The 16294-nt window shown below is 43.9% G+C and overlaps 1 protein-coding gene and 2 pseudogenes across 1 annotated transcript; 2 read left to right on the forward strand and 1 right to left on the reverse strand.

The window, feature by feature from the left end:
* The first annotated feature begins 646 nt into the window (after positions 1–646).
* On the forward strand, positions 647–1985 carry LOC147974342 (protein FAR1-RELATED SEQUENCE 5-like; annotated as a pseudogene).
* A 183-nt stretch (positions 1986–2168) lies between these two features.
* On the forward strand, positions 2169–2757 carry LOC147974343 (uncharacterized; annotated as a pseudogene).
* An 11276-nt stretch (positions 2758–14033) lies between these two features.
* On the reverse strand, positions 14034–16087 carry LOC147974344 (uncharacterized). Its single transcript, XM_087519445.1, has 4 exons — positions 16056–16087; positions 15112–15363; positions 14296–14560; positions 14034–14207 (listed from the first exon to the last, which is right to left on the reverse strand). The coding sequence occupies exons 1-4, from the start codon at positions 16085–16087 to the stop codon at positions 14034–14036; spliced, it is 723 nt and encodes a 240-aa protein (XP_087375571.1).
* Positions 16088–16294: the final 207 nt, after the last annotated feature.

Below are 16294 nucleotides of genomic sequence, written 5' to 3' on the forward strand. Positions count from 1 at the left end.
AATGCACAGTTACAACCCCACACCCCCTTGGTTTGTTTTGTGTATTTTACTCATATGTTGCCTGAGGCGTATTGTTGTAGTTGCTTGTATAACTTCATGAATTGCCTGAGCTTTGCATTTGAGTTGCCTTGCTGGAAACAAAAAAGAAACTACTTTTGGCATTGTTTTTGTGTAGAAAAAGGATTGACCACCATTGTGACTTCATGTCAACAGGTCGTATGATGCACATCATGTCAGATTTCTATGGGTCAGAACTCATTGTACCTTATGGCATTAAGCACATTACAAACCTCAAGACGCTCTTGAACAAGGATGATACAAAAGAAGGGGATATGATAGAGATAGTTGCTTACTTTAAAGATTAGTAGAGAGAGGATCCAGATTTTTTTACAAGATAAAATATGATGAGGAAGACAGGGTTGAGAATATTTTCTGGGTCGATGGTGCAGCAAGGAAGGCGTACGTGGAATCTTATCATGATTGTATCTCCTTTGACACAACGTATATGACTAACATGTACAACATGCCCTTTGCACCATTCATTGGGATTAACAGGCATGGGCAGTCATTCATGTTGGGCTGTGGCTTTGTTAGGCAAGAGTTGGCGTCAAGATTTGATTGGCTATTTCAGACCTTCTTTGAGGCAATGCATAATGTAGCACCCACCAACATCATAACCGACCAAGACATCGCAATGGCACAGTCAATTAAAAAGATCTTTCCTACAAGTGTGCACCGCTGTTGTCACTGGCATATTATGAAAAAAGCGCAAGAAAAGCTTGGAGCATTGCTGGGGCGAAACCCTGGCTTGTCCAAAGATTTCAACAACTGTGTTGACTTCAGCTTGACGCCAAAAGAATTTGAGGCAGGGTGGTGTGAGCTAATGATAAAGTATGAGGCTATGACTGACTCCCACTTCGAGAATCTATACAAGTATAGAGAAACATGGGTGCCCTGCTACTTCAAGCACCAATTCTTCCCTTTCTTGTAGTCAACTCAACGTAGCGAGGGGTTCAATGTTGTCCGATATGTGAACCCACACAAGTCCATTTTGAACTTTGTGAAGCAATATCAGAAAATCCAAACACACATACTAGTCCGGGTGGGTTCAAAAGACTACAGGACAGGACATTTACAGACTGAAATGTGGTCATCTTACCCAATAGAGAAGCAGGCGTACGGATCGTATACTAGGGACTTGTACGAGAAGTTTCTTGATGAGTTTCAATTGACTACAAGGTACAATGTGCGACCGCATGGTGAAAACTTGTATGAGGTTTACCCAAATCAAGAGTGGGTTGCCAAATATGGTTCTAGGGGCTATTTTGTCACGGTGGAACCTAGTGCTGGAGACTACATATGTGACTGCTGCAAGATTGAGAGGGACGGCATGCTTTGCTGCCATATCTTAAAAGTTTTCAACCAACTTGGTGTTGATGAAATCTCAACGCGGTACATACTTAGAAGATGGACACCTATGGCAATTCCCAACGCACCCCCTATTGTCGAAGAGCAACCTGATGAGATGCCACCACGGTCAAAGAAGGAACTCGGGCATGCAAATTTAATGATGGATTTTGATAGTCTTGCCCGGGTTGCTAGTGCGTCAGATGCTGCGACGGATATTGTAAAGAAACATATGCGTGGTGCGCATCATGAAATCAAAAATCTCAACATGTCAAAGAAGAAGAAACCGACAGCACCAATAACTGGGCCCTCTGGTGGTCCTCCACCATCAGCTGATGGTTCTGCACCACCACCGAGTAACTCTCAAGCAACTGGTGGCCCTGCGGTGCGTCCTGAAGGGCCTGCACAAGCCCCTTCTGGACCTAGGCAGCAGCGATCTACTTCTGCGCCACAACCGAGTAACACTCAGGCAACTAGTGGCCCTGCAGTGCGTCGTGACGAACCTGCACAAACCTCTTCTGGACCTAGGCAGCGGCGACCTACTTCTGTACCGCGGAGAAAAAATGCACCAACACTAGCTGGTAAGTCTATGAGTGAAGATGGACACCAACAAACAGCGTTGAGGGCTGGAGCGATGCCTAGGGTGGGTTGTACCACTACCCAGGGGCCCTCCCGCACAAAGCTGGTGGCCTATACAGCAACTGTCAGGATATGTGCCACTGAACAGTGGAGCAGCACCGCACCTTTCTAGGGGCTCAACAATGACAAGGCCTGTGCAAGCACTAAGAGGAGCTATGCCACAGGTTTTGATTGATACGGCACTAGCAAGAGAGCCTGCACGACCTCCTATGGGTCCTAGACCAGCAATGTGGCCTGCACCACAAAACTATGGGGGCTATACAACCATCGCGGGGTTCTTACGCAGCAAACACAACCTATGTGACTAGTCCTGGGCTGGCACCATCGCCTGCATCATCAGCAACAGTGGATGGTAGGTATGGACAGCATCCAGGTTCTTCAACTACACAAGAAGAAAGTGGCAATGCAATTTCATCTCCTATTGTGCAAGCTCCTGGTGGACATGCACACCAGTCACTCAGTATTGCATCTCTACATGCAGCTGTTGTGGCCGCGCAAGGTACTATGATGGTTGAACCACAGTTTGGAAGACCTACTACCACACTTGGCCCTACAATTCTTAGGGACCCTCCAAAATCAACTACAAAAGGGAGGGCAAAGTCAAAAAGAATTCAATCAGCACTTGAGCTGCATCCGAAGAGAAAGAACAAGTGCAGCTACTGTGGTTCTGTTAACCACAATGGTGCAAGTTGCCTGACCAGATTGGTGTAATGGTCACACCGTGACCAGATGGCTGAAAGATGTGTTGAATGGCATTGACAGATTAAACTATTGGTGGGTCTGTATATTTGAACATCCTAAACTATTATTTCTGGTTTATGGTTTCTTATGGGTGACTTGCCTCACACTGGAGTTTGAATTGCCTGGTTATAAGTTTTGAGTTGCCTGTTGCGTGCTTTGAATTGCCCGCAGACACCCTTGCCCTCCCCATAATGGTCGAAAACTTACATACATAAGATTTTGCAATGCTTAAAATGCAACAATTCCCTGGTTATGTAATGATCATACTATTTATCTTTTATGGGTTCTTCTGATTAACTTGCCTCACACTAAAGCTTAAATTGCATGTTTATGCAATTGAGTTGCCTGGTCCAAGTTCTTATACAGGAAACTCCCCCCCCCCCCCCCCCGCAGTCCAAAGTTCACGAAAGCAAGAAAAAAACACATGCATTTACATGGATGTAGTGCGCGTGAGGGAGAAAAAAACTGACCTATGCTAACTTGAGTATGGTTTTCCATGGAGCCTTGTTGTTACCGTTGTCAACCCACGTGTTAGTCAATTGTTTCCTGATGCTTGGAATATCCACAGCTGTGAAATTTGGAACAACCCTTGCCTCCCAACCGTTTGCTAGCGTAAGAGCAAAAACACCACAGTCAAACCTAAAAAAATTGAAAAAAGAACTTTTCTAGTTAGCTAGCTTACTCTATGTAGTACTGTGTCACTTGTAAAAAACTGAACAAAGCATAGTTTTATGTGAAAAAAGTGGATGCTTACTCTGTTTTTTGTTTTGGAACTTCGATGTTGGTAAGCCCAAAGTCATCCAGCGAGACGCGGGAACTGGTGTAATGCTCTTCCCAAAGAGCCCGGAAACTTGCGACCATTTTCCTTGCACAAACATCTACAACCTTGTTTTGGAGCGTCCTCCAAGAATCAAGGGCCTCAAAAGGTCGGTCCCTTATGTTCACGTTAGAAATCCAGTAATGATTGCTTGTAACTGGTTTTGTCTTGTCAATGTTCTCTAAAACTGGGAACATAATCTGTTAGAAAAAACAAATGGGGTTAGTAAAAAATAAATAAAACGATACTAGAAGCTAGATGTAAGCAACTTTTTCTGTGTGCTCTCACTAATTAAGACATGGACTGAAGAAGAAAGATGCACATGCAATTTACGTACTTATGTGAGTAATTTGCCAAAAACAGAAGATGCATAGGCAAGTTATGTACTTATGTAAGCAACATGCCAAAAATGCACAGGCAAGTTATGAAATTATGTAAGCAACTTGCCACAAAAAGCAATTCATGAGTGTGGTCAACTTGCCCCTCCTAAGAATATTTACATTTGTGTGAGCAAAGGTTTTAGCAGAAAAAGTGATATATAAAAAATGCATTGGTAAAAAGTAAAGAAACCATTAACTTACCATGTCTTTACGGTCCAAGCAATTCGACTTCTTGGACCGAGAAATGGGCTCCTTGCCGTTCAATTCCATGTTTTGCATCTGAACCTGGTGGAAAAAGAATACAGACATGACCATGACCTGTTATGAAAAAAGTAAAAAGAAAGAATCGAAAAACTACACTATTAACGGCTTCGCGTTTTCTTACCGAGAACCTGAGGGGCATCACGAGCTTCTTTGAGTCTGGTGGCAAGTTCATCATTATAGACTCTATACCAACTTCCATTACATGGCTCAAGACAAAACCTTCATTCTTCATTGAGTTTACAAGCTCCCTGACTATGACAAAGTATTTGCCATATTCAATTACCCTTGGGCTCCATGAAAAAAAGACATTCAGCTCACAAATCCTTCCATAATTTGCCTACCACCATTCAACTCAGGGAAACAAATGGGGGGCATGGTCATATGAAGGAGAAACTATTTCAAAATAAGCATTTCACACTAAGCCAAGTTGCCTGATTCTATAAATGCATTGCTTGTAAAAATAGTTTGAATTGCCTGGATAACATGATAGACCTTGCCTGGGAAAAAGTGCATTGTGCATAGGCTGACAAAATAAATGCAATGATATATTGTCATACATGGTATCTAGATCTGGTGATTCTTCTTCATTAATTCTCTCATGCAGAATAACCGATGCATACAATGAATTTTCTTCAGGTTTGGACATGTAGACTTTCTTCTCATTATAGTCAATGAATGGTGACCTCTTGCAACGAGGTGGCTTGATAATCCTTCTCTAGAATTGATGTGGATGCATCTCTCCTGAGCTACTACTGTTGTAAACCTTGCTGCCTGATCTCGCTTCTCCTTGGTTGGAACTTTTTTCAGGTGTTTGGTACGCATTTCCTTCTACTTGCGCACACGGTTCATCTATGCCTTCAAGGTCCAACAGATAATCGTCATCGATTATTTCGATGATTGGCTGGGTATGTACTGGAAGTTCCTTGAACTCATGCTCTGCAAATGTGCTTGACCCAACATGTTGATGTGCTCCGTTGTCTGCAGATCCTGTGGGCAAATCATCTATGCCTAGATCGAAACTTGGTGCTGGGCAGTACTCTCTGTAAAAATCATTTGATCTTTCAGTGCCCCTTTGCTCAAAATGTTATTTATCTTTATTCGCTGAGGTGGGATTTGTGGAGTTGGATTGGGGATTCTTGCTATTTGGATCAACACACCTTGCAAACAGCTCACTCACATCTAGAACATTGATTTCTAGTGCATTGGTTGTCTTCCCACTAACACGCATGAATTTATGGTACCGCTCCTCCACATCAGAGAAATGGGAAGTGTTCCGGTGGCAAGTTGCTTCTATTATTTCTAGAACACTTGTGGCCTCTGGTTGGGCAAGTAAAGTTGAGCAGACAGACAATTTCCCTAGGGCTCTTAGCAACTTTTGTTCCAGAGGGATGTTCTCTTTCTCCTTTTTGTGTCCTGCATAATTTAATGCTGCAGTCTCAGGTGATGCCTTGAAGTCTTGCACCTTGGCCCTCTGGATACCATTGGCTGACTACATCACATTTCCTTGAGACGGGAAATGCACTTGACCATTTAAGTCACCTAGTGGTTGTGTTCCGCTGTGGTTTCCTATGCTTACTAGCACTGTGGGTCCCATTTTGATTTGAACTGGCCTTACTTTTATGGGGTCAAGTGTTCCCTCTGCAAAACTTGCCTGAAAAACAGCTGGTCTTGCTTCCTGCTTGGACTAAGTTGCCAGAATATGTGATCCACTTTCTTGACATTGGGAATGAAAAATACCCGACTGCTTTGGATCTGCTCCTGTAGGTACTGCCTCATCTCCAACTTTGATGCACGAGGGTACTGCTGAGCTTGATGGTGTACTCTTTACCACATGTGTTTTGTCATTCCCATGAATTGCCCCTTTTGTTTCAGAATTTGCCAGTTGCTACTGCTGAGAAGGACCAGATTTTTTCATGGCTGACTGCCTTGACTTTCCCCCTTGGCCGTAACCGGGATTTTCGGCACGATATTCTTGCGGATGCATTGCTGTTTCATTCATCATAGATGGCTCTAATACGAAACTGACAGTTTTGTTCATCTTCTTTGATGGCGGGAGTGGTGGTAGTTGGTTTTGGCAAGCATTCTTTGGTTCTGTAGCTTCAAGAGCGTCAATTTCTCTCATTATTTTCTGGCGAATCGCCTTTGGGCATATTTCCTTGGGGTTGAATGTGAAGACCATATCCAAGTCTTCCCCCCCTCAACAGACTAAGGCATAGCCTAGTGGTGGGAAGGGGCTGATGCCTTCCCACCCACCTAGGTTCAAGCCATGGTACTTGCAACTTGGGTTTGTTGCACCAATTATATTGTAGGGGGTTCCCTTACAGTCTTTCTGTCAAAACAAACAACTCTTCGAACATCCTCCTCGCTTCGGTTGCCAGGGATATGTCATCAATATCCAACATTTCTTTCACTTCAAAAACAGGGAAGCGTGGTTTTGGCGAAACAGCAGTTTTAATTCTGTCATCACAAGGTCTCTGATAAAGATCCTATTTGCCTCATCCAATCCTTTTGTCTTTTTGTCCCTCTTCTTTTCAATTCGAAATTGCAGCATGCATTGTTCATCATCATTGCTGCTTGGGTTTTCAGCTGTGGGATCCTCATCCCGACCAGAGCCACCATTGCTGCCTGAACCACCGTTGCCACCTCCACTGTCATCTCCATCATCTCCATCCTGCTTCCCCTGCCCATCATCTTCCTTGTGTTCATCATTCCCATCGCCTTCTTCAACATCATCGTCTTCCTTCCCTTCACCCTCTTCTTTTTCTTCATCCTCGTCTTCTTCATCATCTTCATTGTCCTCGTCCTCGTTCCCCTCAATTCTGTCTTCCCTCCCCATGTCAACACTTGCCCCCTCGTGGTGATCCGCTGTTTGTCGTGCTCCCTGGCTACTTGATTTCCCCTAAACTCCACTTGATCCATCATGACCATCATCGCTGCCTGAACTGCCATTGCTATCGCTTTCATCACTACCTTTATCCCTGCCATCTCCCTCACTTTCACTATCGGCTGCCTCGTTGTCATCGCTGTTGGAATTAAACGACTCCTCCTCACTTGGTAAGCTATCTCTGCCGGCTGGTACCCGCTTGCCCCTTCTATTAGACCGCCACCTGCTTGTCTCTGTGGTAGTAGGACCTGCCTCCTTTGCCCCCATTCATCATTATCTATCTTCCCAATCCCAGTCACAAGCTTCTCCACTGCATGTGAAATTACGGAACACATTTCGTGCACCAAACCTATAAGCTTCTTTTGCTTTTGTAAAACATAAAAGTGGGTGGTAGAGAACAGGATAAGTACAAAATATTATGTTGAAGAGTCTGAAAAATGGTTGAATGTACAAATGGCAATAAAAAGGGAAACAACAGTGAGAGGGAAAAACAAGTGCTAGATAACTTACTGTTTTGTCATATGACTCGGGCAATCTTGTGGCAACAAATTTGGTGATGTGGTCCATGCTGCCAAACAAGCTATCATCCGCACACCGGGAAAACTCCGTCTTGAGCTGGTGGTTTATAGCCAAAGAAGATAAAAAAATATATGAGTGACAACAATTCTGGCACTTCCATACAAAAAAGAACTGAGAAAATGAAGAAAAATAGTACTACTAATTGTCCGAAAATTCCTGCAACCATTATGCCACTTCCCTGTTGCCTACTATTAGTGGATACTGTAATCAACAAAAATGAAGAACTGATATGCAAGTTGCTAGTTTTCAGAACATAAGTTGCTTGTGTTGTTGTATAAACTTGCTACTTTACAACATGTAAATTGCACACACACAAAAAGAGCTAAAAATGTACTACAGCAGCTACCATTAAATACAACAACCCAACAATCCTTCCTATAAACATTATCCAACTGTGTGCATGGCAAACGAAAAAGGTTCGAAGAAGACTGATAACTACTTGGACCTACTTGAAATATATGTGAAGCACTTGCCCAAAAAGTTACATTACCTTGCTTGGTCTTTCAAAGTGAATTGCCTACTCTAAATTGGTAGTGTTGCCTAAAAACAATATGACAATAATATATATCCTAAAACAGAAAAATTGAGTTACCCGCAATTTGCCATATTCTTCTGGAGCCTTCCTGTCCTTCTTGATAACTTTGGAAATTAAATCTGAATTCCAAACTGAAACCCTTGGTATCAAGTTCGGGATTGGCTCATTAGCATCCAGAGAGTCTTGGTACAACAGCTGCGTAAAGACAAGGAAAAAGAACACAAAGTTTAAGTTAGCTAATGATTGCAAAAAAAAGAAAAGAAAGGTAAACAATGGATGCTTAAAAAAACTTGAAGCACTTACAACAAGGTGGAAAACACAACAACAAACGGCCTTCTTGTTGCCACGCCCCGAAGTGAATGCAAGCTTTAGTTGATCAACAACAAACTGGCATATGTTGGTTTCCGTTATTCCATTGACATCCATGACCGCCGGGAAGCTTTTTGGGGAAATACTTAAACTAGTTGAAGGCGCAAGGAAGCACGAAAAAACAAGAGCTAGCCAAGCGCGAACAAAGTCACCATCATAAGATCCTCCCATGTCTATGATCATCTTGCACCATTCTGTGAGAGTTGGGGAGTTCTTGGATGTAATGTTGTAAATACTGTAAATTGCCTTTGTGATTTCAGGCCGATTCTCAAAGCACACCTTCCTACCCCTATTTGGAAAACCCCATATCCTATGGACACTTGTGGCATCTACAGGAATCTTCCCCCTTTCTGGAATGACTATCCGTGAAATCTCATGGTCATAATGCTTCATTATCCACTGGCTAAGATCTCCGGACATGCTACTCGCTGCAAGGTCCGGAATGCCACCAAATTCTTTTCCAATGATGACACCCTTTTGGTCAGGAACCAAGTCCTTGTTCAACTTGAAGAGCCTTGCAGGGGATGCCCTGTTCCTACGACCCTATTGCACATGAGGAAAAAACAGAAAAAAGGAATTAGCAACGGAAAAAATGTTCATCACAACATAGGCAACTTAGGCAGCATTGCTGGGCAACTGCTTAGTGAAACTGAGGCAACTATGCAAATACCTCAGTTCCTCCCGTCTTCTGGTGTTTTGGTTTTGGAGGTTGGTCGACGTCTGCACCTTCGACATTTGTATTCCTAGAATCTACACCTTGGCTCTCGTTACTATTCTCGTTACTAATTATATCATCAGGACGCTTCCCCCGTGCAATAATGGCTTTAGTTCTCTGACGCTTGTACCCAGTTATTGGTGCACTGCTCCGTGGATGGAAGATGGAAACCACATAAATCAATAAAAAAATGGAAAACAAACTCTGTTATGTACAGGAAGAACATAAAACTTCCTGAGCATGTGCACACCTGTGTTTGATGCTCTTCATTCCCATGAGATGCAAGGTCATCATGACTTGATCCAGCAAGTCCATCCTGTTTTGACTTATGACTTGTCCCAGCCATCTATTTTCTGTTGCATATTCAAAGGACAAACAGTGAGATTCGTCATAAAAAACAGAAAAAATGATTCTAAAAGAACTCTATATCATCCAACAAATTCGTTTGACTAAATTCTTACTAAACTAAGCAAACAGCAATTTACAAAAAGTGGACAATGAAAAGGGTTGTAAACTATCTGATTTTCACTATGTTACAACTGTCCTACAATTGGCCCCAGTACCCTCCCTCTACATGTCCTATAAAATCTGAAACAAATCAAGGCACCTAAACAAATCGCTGAATGACCTCTCATGAAGTGCTTAAAATTGTCCTACAATTAGCCCTATTACCCTCCCTCTACTGGATTACTTCCTACCTCATGCACACACAAAACATCACATGTACGTTTCCCGTTGCTAAATCATTACTGTCTTGTAGTAAATCAAAGAACACTGGCTAAAAACATGCATAGGCAACACATGAACCATATCAGGCAAATCACTCACAAAACAGGGGCAACATCGACACGGAAGAAACATTACTTTCCTCAAAACCACTGGCTAAACACATGCATAGGCAACACATGAACCATATCAGGGAAATGACTCACAAAACAGGGGCAACATCGACATGGAAGAAGCATTACTGTCCTCAAAACCACTGGCTAAAAAGACATGCATGGGCAACACATGAACCATATCAGGCAAATCACTCACGAAACAGGGGCAACATCGACATGGAGGAAATATTACTCTCCTACACTAAATCAAAAACATTGTCAAAAACACATGCGTAGGCAACACATAACCATGTCAGGCAAGTCAATCACCAATCAGGAGCAACCTACCTCAGCATCTACAGCACCAAAAAACATTGCCTAATCTACAGCCTTCATGAGCATCCTAACCCCAACACACACCTCAAAATCTAAAGCACCAAGGCTTGCCTTTGAATCCTAGTTCACCAGTAACCTAAGAACACCAAATGCCCCATGTCGTCATCCGTCCCAAAATTAATGAGTGTGTCATCCATTCTGCCATCTGCTAGTCGATTTCGTCATACGTGGAGGAGCGCATCACCCGCCACGATTCGGCACCTCTGCAACAACCGCACGGCGGCTGCACGCGTGCCGTTTCTCCTCGGCCGTGGTGGAGCGCGTCGATTTGGACAACCTAAACGCGGAGGAGCGAAAGAGATCGATGGGCTTACCAAGGATTTGTTGGCCGCGATTTTGCCCCTCTGTGCCAATCGAACAGCGGCCGCGCGTGCCGTTCCTCCTCTGCCGCGTCTCCGGTACTGCTGCTCCTTCCGCCGCGGCCTGCTGCTACCACACAGCAAGGTGATTCTGCAGCACGAACAACACGGCGAAGGCGCGCGCGTCGTCCCTCCCGCACTCCGGAGGAAGACGGCCGCCGAATCGCGTCTCCGGCGCTGCACCGCCTTCCTTCACGCCGCGCACGCTATCCCTCCCGCACTCCGGAGGAAGACGGCCGCTGAATCGCGGCCACGCCGCCGGCTGCTCTGGATCTGGGGGATTGGAAGGGGAAGGAAAGGGGATCCGCTCCGCTGCGCTCGGCAGCAGTTTCGAAATGGGAGGAATGGAAGTGGGGAGACGAGACGCGACCACTCTGAGCACCCAACGGGTCTCGACCACGACGTCACGACTAGGGGACACCTGGCACACGCATCGATAAGCGTCGGTTTCCACCTGAAACGCGCGCGGCCGCGAGATGGGGATCGGACGGCGCGGGAGCGCGTGTGCTCTGTAAGACAAGGGAGCACGCGACCACTTTTTAGGTTTTGGGAACAGTTAATCCCATGTAACTAGCGCCCGTGATTTATGGAGGCATTCGTACACCTCCCAGATTTGTTGTAGTGGGCGAATCAGACATATCAAATCAAACCAATCGTACGGCTCACTGCTAGTCTGATGGGAAGCAGGATATCAGTAGTCTGATTCCTCGTGATTCCCTTATGTAATTGCTGTTTTACCTTGATGATCTCTCTGTTTTTGGACGGATGTGTTAATTGCTTTGCCCTAGCCGAATAGCTATACATGAGAGGGTCCTACTTCACACCTCTTCTCTATCGTGATTTTGGTGCACTACAGAAGACCCATTTTTTTTAAGAGTGTTCTATAAATTGTGATCAAAATATCACAACAGTGACGCTGCTCTATTTTTATGATACATAACATACAAAAATTGATTTCCTCATCTTACGGATGAAGCAAGTAGCGAGATGGTACCAAGATTATTCCACGGAAAAGGACAAAGCACTTACCTGTATAACTACGTATCAGATTTTGCGAGCTCGGTGTAAACCCAAAAAAAATTAGATCTCAATTTATTTTTCTTGATATTTGTCTCTCATTAGTCCTTGTATGTTTGGACAGGGCAATGAGTCTTGTGTGTGTGTGTGTGGGCAATGAGTCTTGCTATGTTATTAATACTAGATGATGCCCCGCACGTTGTTGCGGAAATATTTTACAACATATTTCAATGTGATTTGTTGTATGAAACATAAATATTTAAAGTAATAATACAAAAAATAAAACTAAAATACATATAATCTATTATGTTTGATTACTATATAGTTGTAAAATGTTTATTAACTATATATATTAACTGTAAAAGTCTCATGTATGTTGAGATGGGTCTTTTTTTCATGCATGTCGTGATGAAGTGGTATGCTTGCATGTTGAGAGACATGTGGTAGTGAGGGTAGACCTTTTCTCATGAATGTAGTGCGATGATATGGCATGCTTGCATGTTGAGAGAAATAGTTAGTGGGGATTAGCTATTTAGATATAGAAGATTAATAGATCAATGTGGCTCCTAGTTCAGTCTAGATGGTTGTATCACACACTTACATGAAGTGGAATCATGTTCAACATTTTCATTGATGGGATAAGATAGCAAGACGTCAACATATAACAGCAATCAAGAAAGACTGTCTCGTCTCAATCTGGACCTTTGTGCGGAAGTGCTATTCTGAGCTCGATCACAGATGCGCCCGTTATCTGAATCGCCCGTTGGCATCTAGATCCACACCAGTCCACCGTATGTATCAGGGTATTCCAGTTAGTATATGTGCACAAATTTCGGGCCATGGCCCACCAACTATCGCAATCAATGGGACGGTTGCCGTCTAACACGGGAAGGCTCAGACGCGGGACACCGTTCTGGGCCACAGCTCAGACGTAATGATGGGCGCCGTCTGCCCCTTTATTTTTCTCCACCCCCTCCACACAGCAAGATGTTTTCATTATTACCCTTAAAAAAAGCAAGATTCTTTCACAGCGCCGTCACCCCAGATCTGAATGACCAAATTATTCAACAGAACAAACCATACTGCAAAAATAAGCAAGATCACCCCAAGGATTCAACATACAAATTGCAAGAATCAGTAAGATCAAGCAGCTAACTACGACAACAGCCATCATTCGCACCATGGGCATTTAATTACTGAAATAATGCTAGATTTTTTAACTGCAGTTCAGCCTGCCAACGAGTGCAACACAAAATCTAAAATAATCCACAAGACAACATAACAGGTTTACAACTAACAAAAAACAGCCTGTCGGGCCTAGCACTACACTCCAGCATCCCACATTTGCTAACCTCATCTCCATTGCCTTAGTGCAGGTGTTTCTCCTATGGCCCTCAACCCCACAATTCTTACACCTCGCAGACTTCCGAGGTTGCTCCCTGGACATCACCCATGTCCAAACATGTTGTTCTTTTATGCAATTCATCGTCCGATTCTTGTCTGCAATCATGACATAAGCAAGTTAATCAGTTCATCCTCAAAGAATCATAAGGTTATCATCTTACATCATCAAACAAGCCATATTACCAATGAGTATTGTCTTCGGCGCCACGCCTCTCATCATCTGTAGAAAATCTGAAAAGACACACTCAAAACTTTCCTCAGTCTCGTCGCATACCAGTACACCAGCCAGTATAATACTCTGAAAATTGTTGTTAACCCCAACAAAAAGTCTTAAGGGCATGTCGTAAAGGTTAGTCCGGTACATTGTATCAAACATCACTATATCACCAAAGAAACTGTACTTCAGCCTGCTGCTGCCATTCGCTCACATCAAGTTCTTTATCCGACCCTCTTTGTCTGCCTGCACATGATATGTAAAGTGTGGATCCTTTGCCCCCAATTCAGCAAACACTTCCATTGTCTTCCTCACATCGTCATTCGCCTGCTCCTAGCTAATCTTTCCACATAGATTTTTCAAAGACCTCTTCGTAAACGGCACATTCTTCATTGACCCGAAAAAACTCCCAACAATGTTGTACATTTTTTGCAAGGTTGACATTGTTCTGCCTCACCTGCTTGATCAAGTCACAACTCACGACTGTACACATCAATGTGTTTGTGGGATGGCCAATGAATCTTCTGCCAAAATTTGGCTAGAGAGAGTGGATGTGCTTCTCCTGTGCTGAACGATGTACCACTCATTGTCCTCTGATCTGAGTAATCTGATCAGCGCATGACACTCACACCGGCAGGACCTAGTGTTCTCCACGCCAGCCTTCCCCTGCAAGAAAATTTCACAGCGTGTGCATAAATTCCCCACAAGAAAAAGGAATAGAAAAGAATTTATGCTGGCTGCCGACGGCACATACCGAGCACCCGCACACGATCTCCTGCATGCCTTTCATCCTCTCGACATTCACTCTACTCTTCTTGTACCTTATTCCAAATCCTCTCTCCCAGGAATAAAGGTTGCAGAAATCATAAGCTTCTCCTAGCGAATCAAAGCTTGCGCCCAGAATCGGCACAATGACGTTCTCAGAAGGGTTCTCTGCATACCCCCTTACAATTTTCTCAAATGCAGTCACACACGACGAGCATGGTTTCCTGCAACGAGCGGCCGTGCCTATCCTCACCCTGCAATTGCAGTGCCCATGCCTTAGGAATTGTGCCACACTTCCAAACCCAACATCCCCGTGAAACAGGGATTAAATCCAAGAGATGCAGACATTTCCCAACCCAACAGCCTCATAAATGCAGCTGTTAAAATTTAAATCTAACAACTGACCACATTTTCCGAACCAAACAGCCACATCGAACAGCAATTACACCTAGCCCATCTCAGGAAACACGAAAAGAACTAAAACCGTCCCGCAATAATGAGCTTTCATATGCATTTTCCGCCGCTCACAAGCACCAACAATAGAATGTTTCTATTTTCAATGTCTTGTACCTGGAACCCCATGAAAACCACACCCAAAATGGGCTGACTGTACCAGTTGATTCATGCCCATAATGCACATTATAACCATTGAGAGGCCTACCAATTTTTCTAATCCTACATCATTTTGATGCGACCCCCATCTAATCCACTATCACACTCTGCTTGCAATTGTAAACTTCGCAACTATATCAATTTTCAAAGTGCAGTAAATGAAAAACCGCAAAAGGGATTCGAGCTGACTGACATCTTAGCCCATCCAGGTAGCAGCGGGGTCATCTTACCCATGGACATTTCCGATACCTGCAGCGACGACTCACGTCTATCCTTCACGCCCCTTCCCTCCTCGCAGATCTGTGTGTCCACACTCATGGCCAGCGCTGGCGAACTACCAGCCCCCTTGCATGTTGCTGTCGCCTGGACGGTGCCCGGGAGCGAAACCATGACAACCGGATCCATTGGAGCCGCGCACTCATCCACCTCCTCAACAAACAGAAACCTGCACACAACCATGGCCACAAAAAAAGAGATGAGCCAACAAATTAGAGACTAGAACACCCTGGATTCGCCATCTACCACAGAGGAGATAGATATGCCTGCAAAATACGAATACACTATTCACTACACGTGTCCATGATCATGGTTAACTTTTCTCTCAAAAATTAAACGCTGCATTCATATCAGTTTAGACTACGGATTTACATCTGACAATCCATTGCTAACTATATCACACTATAATTCCACAGGCCATGTACCCGGAATTCTAGCTACATATATTAAAACCTGCAGGAGACTGGTCTATCTTCAGCCATCAAATTACTAATAAACTTCATTACAGGTAGCACTTGCTCATTTCCGAAGATCAACAGAGAATTGCATCAGGTTCAACATTATACTTCTCTATTTTCCGTGTCGATAATTAAATGCCGAAACATTCCCAACTGTCTTGCAAAATACCAATGCCCTATTCACTACAGGTGTCGAGGATCATGGTTAAATTCTCTCTCAAAAATTTAATGCTTCATCCACACAAGTTTACTAGGGGATCTACATCTGATAATCCATTATACACCATCATGCCCACCAGAACTCGGCCTAAGAAAATTACCAGATGCCCAAACCTATTCATGCAAACCTGCTCCATGCCAGCGAAAAATTGAAAACTACACACAGAGATTAATGAGGATGCACCTCTTAGCCCAACCAAGTGCCTGCAGGTTCATCTTCCCGGTGGACAATTCCGATGCCTCAAGGCGTCCTTCCGGGGGCAGTAGCACCGATCCTCACCCTGCACTCGAGATTACTCGTGTCAGGACCTATGCATTCCCAAAAATCTTATGGAATCAGCTGCACGTAGTTTTTATCTAGCGTTTTCGAGTTTTGCAGACTCTCCATATGCTCTAGGCCTATTTTCATGACCACATAGAACC

The sequence above is a fragment of the Triticum urartu genome, chromosome 4A (assembly GCF_056163025.1).
Source record: "Triticum urartu cultivar PI428250 chromosome 4A, HENAU_Tu73, whole genome shotgun sequence".
NCBI lineage: Eukaryota > Viridiplantae > Streptophyta > Magnoliopsida > Poales > Poaceae > Triticum > Triticum urartu.

Bases quoted from the DNA above. Each gene is read 5' to 3' on its own strand.
- LOC147974344 (XM_087519445.1), bottom strand. From the start codon at position 16,087: ATGAACCTGCAGGCACTTGGTTGGGCTAAGAG. The intron at 15,364-16,055 runs GTGCATCCTCAT...GGTTGTGTGCAG, and splicing joins GCACTTGGTTGGGCTAAGAG to GTTTCTGTTTGTTGAGGAGG. The intron at 14,561-15,111 runs GTCAGTCAGCTC...CTGCAATTGCAG, and splicing joins CTACCTGGATGGGCTAAGAT to GGTGAGGATAGGCACGGCCG.